This window comes from Crinia signifera, chromosome 3 (assembly GCF_055691185.1).
Source record: "Crinia signifera chromosome 3, ASM5569118v1, whole genome shotgun sequence".
Taxonomy (NCBI): Eukaryota; Metazoa; Chordata; class Amphibia; order Anura; family Myobatrachidae; genus Crinia; species Crinia signifera.
Window position 1 is genome coordinate 172196645 of NC_139219.1, and position 12900 is coordinate 172209544.

At 43.3% G+C, this 12900-nt stretch overlaps 1 protein-coding gene across 4 annotated transcripts in view; it reads left to right on the forward strand.

The window, feature by feature from the left end:
• Window positions 1–11571, forward strand: part of LOC146063984 (uncharacterized) — a 66331-nt gene extending 54760 nt beyond the window's left edge. For all 4 annotated transcript variants that reach the window (XR_014471727.1, XM_083176960.1, XM_083176961.1 and 1 more), the window contains one exon: window positions 10657–11571. Coding sequence is in view for 3 of the 4 variants with exons in the window: in XM_083176960.1 (XP_083033086.1) it covers window positions 10657–10758 (102 nt within the window). In the remaining variant the exon portion in view is untranslated. The remainder of the gene's footprint in view (window positions 1–10656) is intronic.
• Window positions 11572–12900: the final 1329 nt, after the last annotated feature.

Genomic DNA, 12900 nt, shown 5'->3' on the forward strand with positions numbered 1-12900 from the left:
CTGGCATTCTGTGGGTACCATATAATGAAGCTGCCAGTTGAGAACCTGTGAGGCATCTATTTCTGAAACTATAATGTACTTGTCTTCTTGCTCAGTTGTGTACTGTGGCCTCCCACTTCTCTATCTACTCTGGTTAGAGCCTGTTTGTGCTGTTCTCTGAAGGGAGTAGTACACACTGTTGTAGGAAATGTTCAGTATCTTGGCAATTTCTCGCATGGAATAGCATTAATTTTGAAGAACAAGTCTAGACTGTCAAGCTTTACATGAAAGTTCTCTTTTTCTGGCCATTTTGAGAGTATAATCGAACCCATAAATGTGATGCTCCAGATACTCAACTAGCTCAAAGGAAGGTCAGTTTTATAGCATCTCAAAGGAGAAAACCCATTTTCAGCAGTGCTAACATCATTTCACATGGGTTTTCAAGGGTTTTGTAATAAGCCATTAGTCTTCTAACGCTATTAGCAAACACAATGCACCATTAGAATAGTGGAGTGATGGTTGCTGGAAATGGGCTTCTATACACCTATGTAGATATTGCTTTAAAAACCCAGATGTTTGCAGCTAGTATAGACATTTACCACATTAGCAATGTATAGAGTGTATTTTTGTGATTAATTCAATGTTATCTTCATTGGGGAAAAAAACAGTGCTTAAGGACATTTCTAAGTGACATTTCTTGGGTTGAAATTTGCTTGTGAAATTCTCAGTGTGCACTTTCCAGCGACATAAAGATTTGAACAGAAATGGAAATAAATAGCAGATGCTAGATTTATGAATATTTCACAGCAATATATCCCCCTTCCCCTACTATCAGCCTAGTATAAAGTGCTGACAGCTTGGCTGTTGTTTCTGTTGTGAAAGGCAGAGGTATTAGTATGATAAGCACTAATATGCAATATATTCTCTCTGGAACTTATGGCTTCCATCAGGCAACAGGGAAAGGTATGCACACCAGCTCCGAAGCAAAGAGTCCTTCTTTTGGCAAAACAGTTGTTTCATGGCTTCTGTGATTTACAGTCTTAATTAAGGCTTAAAAGAAGAAGAGAGACTTTGGTGCTATCCCCCTGCTATTACTTTCCAAAATATGCAGAGCTCTTGGGGGCTTTCTCTGGATTTAAGCAGGATTCCCTAGGAAAGCAAAATGAAACAGGTTTTTCTGGGACTAGATTTTGCCTTTACAACCATCACAATAAATCTGCTACCACTCAGGTTGCACTAGGGTGGACATTAAAGGACCTCCCACTCCTTTTCCTCTCTAGCATTTCCACAGTTTTAGGCAAAATAGTCTGTGCAGAGACAGCAGGCCCAGTAAATCAATTTAATGAGCCCTTATTCACTTGCAGATTCCTGTGTATAACAAATGGGTGGGGATGATGAGCCAGCATGGAAACCAAGGAAGTACTACTAGGCATATGTTGATTGTCTATGAGCATATTGGCTAATGATAATACTACTACTACTACTACTACTACTACTACTACTACTACTACTACTACTACTACTAATATGTATGGGGGGGTCCTAAATATATCAAAATAAGCTAACCAAAGTAAAACTGTCATATATAAAATATTATTGTTCTATATTTAACAATAATTATTGGAATTTCTGTATGTACAAATAGAAGTATACTTACACTATATGGACAAATGTATTGGGCAATACCCATTAAGTATTGAATTCAGGTGTTTCAAAGAGACCCAATGACACAGTTGAATAAAATCAAGCACTTAGCCATGCAGTCTCCATTTGCCAACATTTGTGATACAAAATGGGTCATTCTGAAAGCTCAGTGACTTCAAGCATGGTACTGTGATAGGATGCCACCTTTACAATAAGAAGTGACAATCTTATCTCTGCTGGATATCAACTGTAAGTGATATTGGGGCAGATGTATTAAGCCTTAAAAAGAGATAAATGCAAGGGTGATAAGGAGAGATAAAGTCCAGCCAATAAGCTTAATACATCTGCCCCTATATTAGAAAGTGGAGCAACACCAACTCAGCAATGTAGCAGAAGACCACGTAAATTCACATAGCTGGGTCAACAGCTGCTAAGATGCATGGTGCATAAAAGTCACCAATGCTCTGCTGATTCCATAGCTGGAGAATTCTGATATTCCATTGGCTTTAATGTAAACACAAAAACCGTGCAGGAGCTCCCATCACCAAGTCCATTGCCAAGCGCCACTAGAAACATGTTCTGTGGAGTTTCGAATCATTCTTCTCTGTTTGGCAGTCAGATGGACGTGTCTGGGTTTAGTGGATGACAGGCCAACCAGAGCCGAATTTCCCATAAGGCACGTGAGGCACGTGCCTAGGGGCGGCACATGTTTGGGGGCGGCACTTGGATGCCTGTGATGGTACTGTCAGCCCAAAGTGTACCAATAACTGCAAAATATCCACTGTACTGTACCGTATTCCATCTTAAATAGAGTGTAAATGATAGGACATGCAGATATGTATACATAATAAAAGAATGTCACAGTTAGTGGCTTTTTTAATAAATCCATTATATTGGCTATTATCAAATGAGGACTTATAAGTAATCAATAAAAATAATATAATAAGACAGGGGGTGGCGTTATTGTTGTGCCTCGGGGCGCCGTCATCCCTAAATCCGCCCCTGAGGCCAACGTTACCTGTCTGACTGAATTATGCCAACTGTGAAGTTTGGTGGGGGAGGAATAATGGTATGGGGGTGTTTTTTAGGGTTTAGACTAGGCCCCTTATCTCCACTGAAGGGTCATTTTAATGCTTCAGCATACAAAGACATTTTGAACAATGCTATGCTTCCAACTTTGTGGCAACAGTTTGAGGAAGTCCGTTTTCTATTCCACTATAGCAGTGCTCTAGTGCACAACGCAAGAACTATAAAGACAGGGTTTGATCAGTTCAAGTCAAGAGCGCTGACCTTGAGCACCTTTGGGATGAACTGGAACAGAGATTATGAGCCAGGCCTCCTTGTCCAATATCAGTGCCTGACCTCATAAATGCTCTAAAGAATAAATGGGATAAAATTCAAACAGAAACACTCCAAAATCTTGTGGAATGCCTTTCAAGAAGAGTGGATTCCATTATAGCTGCAAAAGGGGGACTAACTCCATATTAAAGTATATGTACTTAAATACAGTGTATTGAACTTGAATACAGTGTTACTACAGTCACAGTTGGTGTAATGGTCAGGCATCCGAATAATTGACCATATAGTATGTCTATACTATACAGTATATATATATATATATATATATATATATATATTCCAAAATAGAGGCGGCACTCAGAATGAATCAGTAGGAAATAGCTTAATGAAGTAGCTTATTGATTTATTCTGAGTGCCGTCTCTATATTGAATATATTTTAGCTCCCTTCCAGGAGTACCTAGGAAAGGTACCTTCCACGGAACGGGCTATCCACGGAAAGGGAGCACCTTACTCACCAGCTCTGAGATCTGTGACTGCCAGGTAGTGCCAGCAACAATATTTGTCAGACTGGAGGCTGTCTCTGGGTGGGATACATTAAGCATCACATTTTGCATGCAATGTATTCTGCCACATACAGCTTTTAGCAACACCGTATGTTTTACAAATGTTTCTATAATAGAAAAACACTGTGCTGTCCTTTATGGAGCTTGGTGCATATGGGAAATGCAGTCAGAATGTAATTTTCAGAGGTTTGAGCACATTTTTGATGTTTATAGAGCAGGGAAAACTTACCTGACCACAAACGCCTCCATCAATATGCAATCCTCGGTTCCCAACACTTCTCTGGCTAAATAATAGTACATTTTCTCTATTGGCCTGATTCAGTAAGGCTTGCTAAGCAGCGATCATTCACTGCTTAGCGAGCCCATAAATGCTGAATGCCCCTCCCCACCCGCCGCCCTATACGAGGGGATGTACTGTATGCAAACACATCCCCTCGCATGCAGCCAAAGGGGAGAGAAATCATTGATGGTCATTGACTTTTATTTCAGTCAGAGTCCGCTGAATAGAGGGCAGGCACTGACGTCATGTGACATCAGCCTCCCGCCTCAGGCAGGGAACACCCAGCAGAAATGTGCATGCACAAACCCCGACCATCGGGCTTGGGCCAATGCCAGATTGCATAGAGAGAGATCCTGAATCGCCCCCTATGTGATTTCCCCTTGGCGGGCATGGACCTGATTTTGGCTACATGCACTTGCGATTTCGACTATTTGCTATTTGGCCAAATACATTACAAGTGACATAGTCAAAATTGCTTTGCCTGTACGGTCTATTTTTCCTTGAGATACGGACTTACTGCCCATTCATATTGTAAGCATGGGAAACGCTGTAAGATTTTGACTAACATTTCATACAATTTTTTCTATATAGTCAAAGTTGTTAACCAAACTCTCACCATGTGTACGCACCTTAAAGGTTAACGTTTTAATTAAATTAATAACATAAATCAATATTGATTTTTGTTTTTCAAGATAAATCTACTTAGCAGAGCAGTAGCCTTAAATCTCTTTGTGCAATCATTTATACTTGATTGTTGTTCTTTATCAGAAGGTTTGTATATTGCATGCCTAATTTAAAAATATTTTTTTGCACTGCACAAGTTACATCTGCCCCACCTGCAGTGCGCATGGTTCTGTCCATTTGAGAAGGAATTTGCCTTTGCGAGTGAACCAAAATAAGGGTCCATATGTGATGACTTGCTAAGAGTGAATGTAATTACAAATTAAATCACAAGAAGCAAAAGTATTACTACAGATGGAGTCGCTCTCATTAGATCTGATCACCATCCGCCATCCCCTGCCTGCCTGCGCCGCCCCCACCAGAATGGGGCGCACGTGCATGAGACGCTCGCACACCCCATTCTCAGCAATGGGGAATGTGAGTGTGTGAGACGCTTGCGCGTCTCCTTCCATTCCTCTCCGCCAGCCGTTCCCCCCGCCAGCGACCGCCAGTGCCCACCTATGCAAGGGCCTAACTACCATAGGTGCAGGGGGTGCAGAAGCTATGGGGCCCAGAGCTGAGAGGGGCCCACCTTGCCTGTCAAAGTATCATGTGCTATATATATTTTTCAGCATTAGGTGATGAATAGGGGCCCTTACAAACTTTTGCTATGGGGCCCACATGTATATAGTTACGCCACTGCACCTATGGATATGTTGCGCTGGCAGGCTGGGTGAGGCTGGCTCCATCTGTATATCCGTTGTTAATCTAAAATTATTTAAATGTGCAACGTTCACTCCTTATTGAAAGAATAACATGCCAACAGTGAAAAGAAAGCCAATTTTTATACGTTGTCCATGTCGATATATGCACAGACCATGTCCATGTCAACCTAAAGCTTGTGTCGACCTGTCAATGTTGACCTAGGCTATGTTGACTATTCTTAGGTGTCCACCTAGTCACTGTCGACAGTTAGTAGTCGACCTAGTGACTGTCGAACTAGTTCAATGTCTATCATCTATTCTATACCGTAGCTGGAATAGACAGAATCTCCTGTGGATTAATGCTTCTACAGCATACTATAACTTGAAGAAGCCAAACTGAAGAATCTGTAACAAAATTCTTTAAGTGACAGTGACAAGAACTCAGTGCTGCATAAGTCATCCAAAAAATAAAGCTCAAACAAGAATAAAAATGGTCTGGCCCATTTGGCAAAGGTCAATAATGTCATCTCTTGAAGAAAGAAAATAAAAGCAAAAGGAGCCATCCCAAACTCTTGGAATACCTTCTTGGTGGTTTCATGTTAAGTGATTACAAGTGTTAATGATTTTTTTTTTTTTTTTTAAGGTCAAGAAAGTATTTCCAGCACTCTCAAACGAATATGTGAGATCTATGAGTGCTACAGAGTTTTATAGTATATAGAACACTTTGAAGTTCCAGTCCTAATGCCACTAAAACTCTTACCAATAAATCTACACACATGACCCTTGTCAATTTAAACTGGTTGCTTTTGCTAAATCAGCTGCCAGGCTAGGTCAGCAAGACACTTTTGCTATATAATCCTTTACAGTACCAAACAGAGGGAAATAATGTATGCAAGTATATGTGGGAAAATTTGTCTCCAATGTTATTTCTACAGAAAGTGCAATAAAGTTTTTCAGGGATGAATATTACCCTGTCAAAAGCTTTCATTGATGGGTTCCAGTACAATGGATAACTGGTTTATGTAAGACATACATATAGGAATAGAATAGCTACATATTGGTATAGAATAGATTCATCTGCATAATGAATAGATTTTCTAGCATCCTGTTTTAGCCATTCTGATCCCCACATACTGCAGAAGTGACAATCTGAATATGTAACACAGTTGTAGATTATAACCCCACAATAAATGACTCCATAACTTTTATTTGGCAATAGCTTTCCTCTGTTTTATATAGTTTGGATTTAATTTTCCATTTTAGCAGGTGCATGCAACTGAAGAAGTTATTTGTATGCAAGTATTCCTATGCACACAACGTTACACATTTACTGCTCTCCAGCAGTTCAAATGGTTGCAGTCATTATGTTACTACCGGATCTCCTTTCAAGATGAAAATAAATAAAAAAAGGTCTGGTCTCTGTAGCCCTTCATGAGCACTCAAAGTCAAAAGGGCAAAAAGCACAGTGAACTGGGCTCTGTGCGGATTGGCCTGGAATACTTGCTGCTGCAGGCTGCAGCAGACTACTGTTTACTGTAGTGTAAATAGCCAGCAGAAACTACTTTTGTTCTTACTATCTGAAATTCCTGAGCCATTCCCTTTCTGTCGCATCAGCCTGTAGCTGTCCTAATGCAACTCTTTGTTATTGTAACATATATTTGCTTGGTATTGAAATATTGAAGTATTGATACTTAGACAGGCATTCAATCATAAATTTCACCCGGGTTCCCTCTCCCCCTATTCAATGCGTCAGGGGCTCGCTCTCCCTGACAATTAATTTTAACCACCCGGCGAATGCCACAGGGACAGGGCCGGTGCTAGGGTGTTTGGAGCCCTCCTGCAAACAATAAATTTGCACCCACCCGTACTTTAGAAAGAGACAGCAAGTGCCAAAGGCGGATGCTGAAAAAAAAAGCTATTTAATGCCCGTAGTGGTAGTGCCACATCATGTGCCCAGTAGCAGCAATGTAAAAACTATGAATTTTTGGTGCCCTGTGCCAGGAAAAGAATTGGGTCCCTGGGCTCCCCCCTCCAGCCATACAAACATACGCACACACACTGAAAAACAGGGACAGTGGGCACTGTAGGTGCGGACCCAAAATTTAGGGCGTGGCATTGTGGCGAAAGAGTATGGCCACATAATAGTACCAATTCACCTTACACCACAAAGGAGTGTTTGTTATTTACATTACACCACACATTAGTGCCACTTATACACACTGTGCCAGCTAGAGCTCCTTATGCACACTGCACTAGGTAGAGCCTCTTAGACACCCTGCGCTAAGTAGAACTTTATAGAAATACTGCACCAGCATTAAACACACCGCAATGCCCATTACACATTGTCACACACCGTTATGCCTATAACACTTTATGACGTACACAGTAATGTCCATTACACATTATGTCACACACCGTAATGCCCATCACACATTATGCCATCATCACGATGCCCTTAATATATTATGCTGCATACCATAATGATTATTACACATTATACCAGACACCATAATGCCCATTACACATTATGCCACAAACATACTGTAATGCCTATTAGACACGCCACACACTGTTATACCCATTACATATTATACCACACTCCTTAATGCCCATTACACATTATGCCAAAAACTCTAATGCCTATTACATATTATGCCACACAAGTTCTGCTTACCTACATGCTTGTTACCTGTATACATGCTCATTGCCAGGGGTGTCTTGTTTGATGACAGGGAATATTGCTCCTTGCCAAGAGTTACACGCTCCTTTCCAGGGGCTTCATGATCTCTGTCATGGGGGGAAAGGGGGTTTACATACTCATTGCCCAGAGGGATTACATTCTAGTTGCCATGGCAGTTTACAAGCTCATTGGCAGGAGGAGTTACTTTGTGCCTCTCCAAATTGACAAATATACATGCATATATGTGCACACATACATATATTTTATAGATATATATCTATATATATATTTATATATATAGATAGATAGCAGCGAGCCGGCACTCCACGCAACTGTTGAAGAGGACCTGTGTGCCTTTGCAAGTCAAATGTAACCAGCAGGTATGGGGACTCAGACATGGGCTGAGACGATCCAAAGCACGGCACTACAGGGTTTAGTGCAACACAATTTTAATTAGCTAATTTAAATTTTGTTGCACTAAACCCTGTAGTGCCGTGCTTTGGATCGTCTCAGCCCATGTCCGAGTCCCCATACCTGCTGGTTATATATATATATCAGTATAGTAGATGGTCATAAATACAGCTCTAGCTGTAAGGAATAGGAACTGTAAAGGGACTAGTATACAGTGGCAGTTGCTACTGACAACAGGAGTCCCTCTTAAGAACAGAGCCACCGGCCAGGGCCTGTTTCTGGCAGGCCCATGTTCCCCATGCAAGGGGGCATACAGCCTAAAGATCGCGGTGAGCCTGGATGCTGGGGAGGAGGGGGAGGTGGGAGGACGGGGGAAGCCGGAGGACCTGATACAGGGGAGCGGGGGTAGGGGAACCCTGGATGCTGGGAGGGAGGAGTAGGTGAGCGGACGGAGGAATCCGGAAGATACAGGGGAGCAGGGGGAGGAGAGGATAGATGGACCTGACATAAAATAGGGGTGCGCCGGTGCAGGGAGGAGTGGGAGAAGGAGAGAGTGACCTAACACAGAGGAGCCATGCTTCACTAACCCCATTCCGGCGCCGCTGACTGCCTTACAGCTTATCAGGCACATTATCAGCTGTCAGCAGCAGCAGGATAGCAAATGCATGGAGAGTGCCTCTCCACTCTGGCGCCTCCCTGCTTTGCATCCTGTGCTGAGCGGGTCGCGCCGGCCCTGCACAGGGAGCCGGGGGGCATGGTGGAAGGCAGGGAGATGGAAACCTCCCGGCCTGCGGCGGAATGTGTAGGAGAGAAGGAGGGCTGGTGGGGTCACAGGTAGCAGCAGCTGCCGCCCCTGGAGAGCTGGCAGGGGAGGCGGTGGAGGGAGTGCTACGCTGGTCCCGCTCGTGCAGACCTGATTTTCTAAAGTGTGGCGAACGCGAAGTGTGGCGAGCGGCAGCAGAAAATAAACCTGAAGCGTGGCTAGCGGACGTGGAATACACATCAAGTAATCCGCGTAGCTTCGCGGGGCTCGCTACTCTTGCCACGCTTCTGGCTCATTTTATGTGCCCCCTCGCGGGACAAGGTGCGCTCGCCACGCTTAGGGCTCAGTGGCTCGCTACGCTCGACACACTTTATAAAATCAACTCCAAGCTGACGTGGATAGTCAGGGTATGAACAGGTTGGGAGGATGCGTACTGGGTCCCCTTGCGAGGCTCGCTGCACTCGCCACACTTGGGGGTGACGTGGATAGTGGGGGTGTGCTAAATCGCATTGCATCGCATCACATGTAATTTACGTGCGATGCAATCCTACTACGCTGAATAGGACACTACGTTAACTACTTAACGGGCGCCCTGATAATACACAATAAGTACCAATAATTTTTACAGCCATGTGCAGGTGACATCGATAGAGTAACTTGGTGCGTGCACAGTCTACCGATAAATGCTCAGCTGCATGAACATCGGCATTGTGTACAAATGTGAACCAGGCTTAAGGTTTTTAGAGGTTGGCCACTTGTGGAACTTGTAGGTGGTGAGCCCTGGTGCAAAAATATAATTTGGCTACCCTCTTGCACCCTAACCCAGGTTCACAATATGCAACACGGCAGTAGGCGTCAAAGGACGCATCTGTAAGTAAATGGTCATGTTTTTCTAAAAGCCAAGAATAGTTTTTTAAAAGTCCCACAGTCCAGTATGCTACATTCCACTTTACCAAATTGTGCCTTCCCGTTGAAGTGGAATTTGAGGTGCTTCCACAGAAGACATCTGTCCAACCTTCTCTGATTGGTCTGGGCCTTTTGGTGCTGCTGTTCTCTGTGTCCTATGCTGTGTGGCCTTGTCATGAAAAAAAATGTATATAACCACCCAGTACATTTTTTTCCACAGGCAGGTTGATTGCCATCTGGAAAATGCGGAAGCAATTGAACAGTATTCCAAAAGCATTTTTGCGTGCTCTGGATAGCCTATAATTAAAAATCCTCCTCTCCTTTGTTAGCCTTCTTTCTGTTATTGTGGAGTGCAAAGGCCTCATCTGAAATTAAAGCATATTGAGGCCTTGATTGGTTTCCTCCCTAGAATGCAAATTCAGGGTGTTTGCGGTGAGACTCTCGTAGGTGGTATTCTTTAGGGAGCCATTGTCCGAAGCACATTCTTTTGTGCTAACATCAGCAAAGATGAGCTCATAGTAGGCATTTACCACCATCATCAGAACGATACTGAAGTACCCCTTAGAGTTGTAATCAAATGATCCGCTGTTGGCAGGAAGGGTTATGCAGACATGATTGCCATCAATAGCTCCCCTGCAGTTAGATAAATGCCACCTGCTTTCTATCTCCTCTGGCTTGCCACTCTTCCATGCTTGCAGGGATCTATAAAAAATGGAAAAAAATTATTAGTACATGTTTTTGAATTCTGGCTTTTTTTGCACAACAGACTAGAAGTTTGGACATCCACATCCCCGGCACTCTAGACCTCAGTTTACTTGGGGACACTGAGGAATACCAAACACCTGTGGCTCCACCTGAGGAATCCTAAGTGCCTGTGCCTCTGCCGAAGGAAACCCCTGCACCTGTGCATCCCGCAAGCCTTCTGAAGCTCCCCGTAATTGAACCAATCGAACCAGGAGGAGGAGGACTTGATTTTCAACAAGGCAGGAAGACACTGTCTAAACCCCCAAACTGGTTTGACCAACATGCGGTCTACCTGGCAACCTCTCTGTGAGATTGCTTTTCAGCTCAAGCAGAACAATTGAGAGGCTGGTCAGTAACATGTTGTTTCAGAGAAGAAAAGGTCTCTTAAATGGTGAGACAGGGCTTGGTCCAGTCACTGCTCGTTCCACCCTATCCCAGCCTACACCACCCTAATTCCTCACTGCTCCTCCCACTCTACTGATTTGGACGTTCTCCAACTGATATCAAATCACATGCTTTTATTTGTATTTTTTTTTTCATTTTGTCTGTTTTACTGTGGATAATAGATAAAAAAATGAAATGTTATCTATTGCAGTATGTTGCCAAAATGAACAAATACATGTTTAAGAATATTTGCTGTAGAAGAAGAAATGAGAAAGTACTGTAATTACACTGAATTTTGCCCAGAGGAAATAGTTGAAAATTGGTCTGGTTGTGGTGCTATATACCACCTCCAGTGTAGAATAATAACTTGTCTTATAGCATTAGATACTGCCTGTGGTATACTGTAGGTGATTTATCTGCCTCATTATAGCATTATATGGCCGGCATTCCACACTTTAACATTTCCCCGAAAATGTTTAAAAACTTATATTCATGGGACCTAAAGTTTTAATTTAAATTACTTTACTGATAGCTACAAATATAATATTTTTATTTAAATTTAGCTGTTACAAAATTAGGATTTAAAATAAAATGAACACATTTTTTGTAGTAAATGATGCATTTATTATTTGACAGTGCAAAGTAGTTTTACAAAAGCAGAATAATGGGGATTTACCCTAGATGGAATATGGACAGAGAGTATGGGTAACCACAGCTGCAGAACGGTGTAATGGTTAGCATTACTGCCTCGCAGCGGTGAGGTCATGGGATTGATTCCCGCCATGGTCCTAACTGATGAGTTTGTATATTCTCCCCGTGCTTGCATGGGTTTACTCCGGGTACAATCCAAAAATATACTGGTAGACTAATTGGCTCCCAAGAAAATTAACCTTAAGGCCCCCATACACTAGAAAGATTTGTCTGACCTATAAATTGCATCTGATTTCCCTTGAACTTCCCCGGCAGCTTCCCAGGAAGGCTACATCCAATTTGACACATGATGTGCCATTTTTTACATCCAATTTGCATCAGATGAATCTCATGTGATTTATCTGATGCAAATTGGATGTACCGTATTTTAAAATACGAATTCACCTGTCACTGACTGTGCGCTCTCTGTATATGCTACAGCAGTGCACACCGGTCTCCAGGAGTGTTGGCCACGCCCCCTTTTCCAGTGGTTGAGTTGGAAGTACTGAAGCAGTTCCTGGAGAAAGGTGGTGACATTCTGGTGATGCTAGGGGAGGGAGGAGAGGCCAAATATGATACCAATATGGTGCCACTCTTAATGTTATGAAGCCAGCAGTGGCTATTTTGTCCACAGGATCAGTTTGCTACCCACTGAATAGACCAATTATGGCTTTTCGACATTCCAAGACACATGGAGGCAAACTGGCTGTGGTGGGATCCTGCCACATTCATGATTGGTCTGCGGCTGTCCATGGACTCCTGTGCAGGTAACATCGGTACACTGACATCAGGCTTGAGCTCCGGTGGAGTACGGCGCCTGATTGCCTGCGTTATTAAAATGTAAACACAGTCTATGGAGAGCCGCATAAGCAATCAGGCGCCGTACTCCGCCGGAGCTCAAGCCTGATGTCAGTGTAATGTATACATAGAGAACTCACTTTCTGCTCAGGACAGTGCAGCAGCGGTGGTTCCTCTCTCCCATCTCCCTGCTGAGACCTCCGGGCTGAGCTGCAGCAGCGTACGGTGTCTGTGCGGCTCTCTGTGGACTCCTGTGTTAAATTCTTACAGAGAGCCGCGCAGGCAATCAGGTGGTGTCGTACTCTGCCGGAGCTCAGCACAGAGGCGACGCACCACTTCTTCTTTTGCCGCTCACTGCGTTCAGCGCTCCCAGTCCCTTCATTTGTGACTGACA